Here is a 5,585-nt window from a genome sequence, read left to right on the forward strand (position 1 = left end):
ATCACACTTTTGAGAGGTGTCTTTGCAAGATGTGGCCTACCCAAACAATTAGTATCTGACAATGGGACACAGTTCACGTCACAGGAATTCCAGGATTTTATGAAATCTAATGGTATCCGACATACTAGGTCAGCCCCGAACCATCCTGCTACTAACGGTTTAGCAGAGAGATTCGTCCAGTCATTTAAAGGAGCTTTAAAGTCAGCCAGAGGAGAGAAGCTTTCCAAACAAGTGAAATTAGAAAACTTTCTACTAGCATATCGTAACGCACCTCATGCAACAACGGGTGAAAGCCCAGCAAGATTATTCTATGGTAGAGACCTTCGTACAAGATTGGACATCATGCGACCAGACACGCAACAGGTTGTCATGGAAAGACAGGGTAAACAGAGAGCGACACATGGTAAAGAAAGAAATCTTGACATTGGACAGAAAGTAGTTGCACGTGATTATCGAGGTAAAGATAAATGGATAGCTGGCGAAGTTACAAAAAAAAATGGTCCACTATCTTATGACATAAGGACACAGGAGGGTGGAACTTGGAAGCGGCACATTGAACAACTTCGAAAAACTACGGCTGCTGAACAGACTGAGGAGAGTATTATGCCAACACAAAGAGCACCACAGTTTGGTGAACCAGCAGCAGTTCCGGTGATGGAGGCACAACGTGAAACAGACATGGAAATGAACAATGAACAATGTGTGACTGTAAATGAAAGTAAACTTAGACGATCTAAAAGGGTAGTTAAAAAACCTAAACGATTGATAACAGAAATGTACTGAAGACGCACACACATTCAAATGTTGAATTCAATTTTCAATTTATTGAGACATCACGATAGAGATTCATATCACACAATATAATAATACCTGATAACTTTGATAGATCTATAACGTTTATTGAGCTCAGATTAAATATCACTTATATACAGTAACGATCGATACTCAAACTGATAGTTTTAAAATAGAGTATACCTGAGCCATCTGTTAATTTAGATTTTCTGATGAGATTAGAATAGTGTTGTTTTGAAAGTTTATATATATATATAATATGAAAATAGATTCATCAGATAATTCTGCAATATAATGTTGCACACCTAAATGTTTAAACCACTAACAGATTACACAGGGAGAGTTGTAATGTATTCATCCCCAATAAACAATGTTTGCTGCCACCTATGTTTTACAATAAATACTGAACTGAGAAAATGGCAATCGTCTCCTGTCAGTCCGTCGTGTTGTGACATAAAGAGTCATAAAACATTACAATTATGTAGCGTCTAACACGTTGTTGCACCTTTTGTAAACATACTTTTCTGACACAACTTATCCACAACATCCAATACTCTTTTCAATATACATCAATGAATTAGCAAAATTACTTCGGCATTAATGAAACGAAAATGGGCTCTCTATTTTTTCCCGATGATGTTGTACTATTAGAAAATGATGCCAATGAGTTGCAGAGCATGTTAGACATTGCAAAATTAATGATTTTAGTAATAAATATAGATTAAGGTTTAATCATAAAAAAATCACATATATTATTTGTGGGGAAGAGAGTGAATGATAAAAGACTGGCAATTGGGTGAAGAGAATATTATTGAGGTTGACACATACAAATGTTTAGGCTGCACAATATCAAGAAATTTGTCAGATCACAAGCACATAAATGAAGTAATAAATCGAGATAATAAAATAAGAGGGTATATTCAATCTATCCTAAACGATCAAGATGATTTTAAAACCGAGTTTACTACGGGGACATTCTATGAAAGGCTATTGGTATTTCCTCAATTAATTATGCTTGTTCAACGTGGTCTGGAGGTCAAAATGATATTGAACTTTTAGAACGTTTACAATTAAATATGGCCAGATTTATACTTAGGGCGCCAAGATACACAAGCAAAGATGTTTTGTATGCGGAATTAGAATAGCAAAATCTTGAGCCTCTTTATACCTCCAGGGTATAAAGTTTGTAAAAAGACTTGTAAACCTTGAATCCGATCAATGGTCACGTAAAGCACTATAAGCCATTTAAACGCTGGAGATAAAAAATATTAAATGGAGTTGGTTAAAACAAATTAAAGCAATTTTTTTCAAACGTTAATTATGATATTGAAAACTTAGATATTGATATTAAAATATCAATGTCAATAAGTATTTTATTAAAGACCTAGATAAACACAGCTTATTTGAAAGTGCAATAAACAAACCATCATTAACTATCTATCGGCAAATTAAATGGTTTCAAGTTATTACTTTTCTTTATGGAGGCATAGAGAAATATCTACTTGATAAGATTGATTTTACAGGTGCAAATCTAAAATTTAAAGCACGTTATAACACTTTGCAAATCAATGGCAGATTATCTAATTGGAGCGATGACATGGACGAGATATGCCCTTTGTGCAAATCAGAAATCGAAGATTTAAACCATTTTTTATTCACTTGTAGTATTCACTCGGGTATTCTATCTATAAGCCTAATCTGAATCGATTGAAGTTTAAATATATTTACAATGTTTACATACATATGACCGGTATAGAAGAAATTTCGAATTATTATTATTTGAATTGAAATTTGTTAAAATATAGGAATAAGAATTCTTTTGATGAAAAGACAACCATGCCGGTATTAAAAATAACATGCATTGTATTTTGACTATAGAATGCAACCTGATTCTGTATAGTAGTAGGCTTACGAACTGTTCCTATCACTAGCAGGCCCTAGCATCAGTGGCGGGTCTTGAAATGAAAGGGAGCTGATGGTGTTAGGAAGGTAAAGTGGGGGATCGGTGATTATGAGGTCATAACTCGCAAAATAAGGTGATATGAGGTGATTTTTAATTACTTGAGCATGCTTTGTGTGCGGGGCACGACTGGGGAATGGGCGAGTATTTTTTTTCAGGGGTAGGGGGAGGACGTGCAGCCCCTTGTACATCCTAGATATGCCAATACCTAGCATACCCTGCAATATACCCTACGGTCCGCCACTGTGGGGGATTAAGTAATGGTAGGCATAAAAATGAATAGGAGGCCCAAAAGTGAATTTTTGATTTTTGGGCTGAACCCTAACTTCTGCTCTTACAAAAACCTTCATTCACTGCATTTATACAGTTTTACTTCCCAGTTTTAAAATACTACTTTTTACAGGTGATCAGCGTCAGGGCTAGAAAAAAAGGGAGGTTCCTAGCAATGTGTTTTGGCGGGCACTGAATTTTTAAAAATTTACACGTTCCTCCCGTGCCTCATTACTGGATCCGCCCCTGCTATATTCTCAGCCACTAGTAAAGAATATAATGAACGAATGCTCTGTTGAGATTGTATGAAGCTGGTCAAAAACGTGTGGTAGCCACCGCGTGTACAATCTACTTTAACCATCTACAGTACGCTGCTTGTGAAACAAAGTATATTGCAGCATTTAAGCTGTTTATTTCAATACAAAAAGGGAGCTGTTTACATGGTAAGGAATGCAGTACACCTTGCAGAAAAAAGCAAGGATTGTCTTCTGGTATAGGGGGCAAATTTACCCCAGAGATGGCAGTTCCCTTCTGTTGCAGCTGCTGTAGTTTTCCAGTGGGACAGACCAAATTGACTTTAACTTTAATAATTTACTTATTTCCTTTATGAGTTACATATCTTGTCAATGTCTTTCTCAACTAGACTGCTAGAAAATATTTCTTCGTAAAATTTTCCAAATTCTTAATACTTAGGAAAACATATTTATATAAAAAATTTCAACATAAGCTGCCAGAAATGACCTTGGTAAATACATTATTCCTATGAATCATGAGCGGAACGAACACTCAAAGTTTATCCCGCCCATTTTAGTTAAACGAATAATCTTCTGATAGCCTCCCACGAAATCCTGACATTTCGGGTTGAAATAGGGGGCATGACCTCAAATAATTACAACTCCCACACCGTTTGAATGTCAGGCTATAGTCAATTATAAACTTGAGAATTGGTCGATCTTCATGGAATTTTTCTGACTAATAAACTGAGCATTAGCCAAGATAATTAGGCCTACACATACATTCTAGTGCACTTTACATTAGATACTAAATCTTTATGTATTCCTCAGAAGAGAAAACCTCAGAGAGGCTCTCTTATGCATGATTATTCATTTTCAGCCTCTTTTAGAAACATGAAAATCTTGAGTGCTCTGTTCATAGTTTTGTAGTACAGCCTATAGCTACAATAACATATGAATTTACAGTACATACATTAAATGCAAATGTAAATTTACATATATATGGTCATTATTGAAATTAACCAAAAAATTTGTATTAGGCCCCTAGGTAACCATGGCAGCCACATGGTAGGCCCCTATCCTGGGAAGCAGTCAGAGAAAGAAAAACCTTACTCATTTTCAATAGCCTACACAGTTCTCATTCATGCACACATTCACAAATAGTTAATGCACATGGAACAAACAGTTAATTCTACTTTTCTTTTTTTGCTCACACTCTTCTAATTTGTCTGTCCAACTCATCCTTGTTTGATCAAACTTTGATTGTCAAACTTTGATTGTATATTTTCCAAGTGTTTTCGAAGTGTGGTTATACATCATAATGAATGTGTGCATAAAAACCATTTTGTTGAATGAACTAGTCTTCAAAGTTATTATTAAAGTACTAAAATCTCCGTGTTACATACACAAAAATCTGATGTTCTTACCTAAGAAGTCGTCAGGAGAAAACTTGTCATTGTCCCATATCTGAAGGATCAGAGTTGGAGGTACACGAACCTCGGTCTTATCCAAACTCCAGAAATGCTCCTAATAGGAATCATTAATTTATATAACCAACTGAAACCAACCCGCCAGCCATCTACGAGGAAATTGAAGGTGGTCAAGAAGAAGACGCCACAGGTCCTGACACACAGCTGACATACAAGATTGAACCGTCTTCATGCAGTTTCAAAATGGAAAAACCAAAACTGCCAACATTTGAGGGTAACATTAGAGAATTCTTCACCTTCAGGCAGGATTTTAAACATATTGTGGTACAGAGGTACTACAAAAGGGATTCGACCGCAATGTTACGTACCTGCATTAAAGGCAGGCCGCTTGAATGATAAATGGTTTGGGAGCTGATTATGATGCAGCGTGGGATTATCTTGATTCAATCTACGGAGATCCGAGGTTTATTGCCGCCATAATAATGCAGGATATAGTGAAATTTAAATCACTACATGAGGACGAGGACAACAGATTCTGTGACCTGGTGCATTTAGTTAAACGCAGCTTCAATATACTGAGAGAAGTAGGCCGACCACACGACATGCATAACAATAATGTACTAGCAATGATAGAGAAGAGAATGAATGCCAATGATAGGAAGGTGTGGCTTCGCACCATAGAAGGAGAGAAAAAAAGAAGCAACAATGGAAAACTTGTGGACCTGGATGACAGCAGAGATGAAGTCTCGAATGAGAGCAACAGCTCCACTGCGCAGCACTAGGCAGTCAGTTTCACGTACGCAGTCTGTAAATTATGTGTCTAAACCATGTAGCACACCTAATTTCAAGGGCTGGCTGGCAAAATTCAGAGCATTTGGTTGATCAGTGCCCTAAGCAAAT

At 36.5% G+C, this 5,585-nt stretch overlaps 1 protein-coding gene across 1 annotated transcript; it reads left to right on the top strand.

Annotated features, from left to right (window-relative positions):
- Positions 1-99: 99 nt before the first annotated feature.
- Positions 100-5,081, top strand: LOC117112201 (uncharacterized protein K02A2.6-like). Its single transcript, XM_033255274.1, has 2 exons — positions 100-718; positions 4,831-5,081. Exons 1-2 carry the CDS (start codon positions 100-102, stop codon positions 5,079-5,081), a joined length of 870 nt encoding a protein of 289 aa, XP_033111165.1.
- The last annotated feature ends 504 nt before the right edge of the window (positions 5,082-5,585 follow it).

Source organism: Anneissia japonica, unplaced genomic scaffold (assembly GCF_011630105.1).
Source record: "Anneissia japonica isolate Jap-2015-1 unplaced genomic scaffold, ASM1163010v1 scaffold111461_len7349_cov170, whole genome shotgun sequence".
Lineage (NCBI taxonomy): Eukaryota > Metazoa > Echinodermata > Crinoidea > Comatulida > Comatulidae > Anneissia > Anneissia japonica.

Bases quoted from the DNA above. Each gene is read 5' to 3' on its own strand.
- LOC117112201 (XM_033255274.1), top strand. From the start codon at position 100: ATGAAATCTAATGGTATCCGACATACTAGGTCAGCCCCGAACCATCCT. The intron at 719-4,830 runs GTAAACTTAGAC...CCAACCCGCCAG, and splicing joins ATGTGTGACTGTAAATGAAA to CCATCTACGAGGAAATTGAA.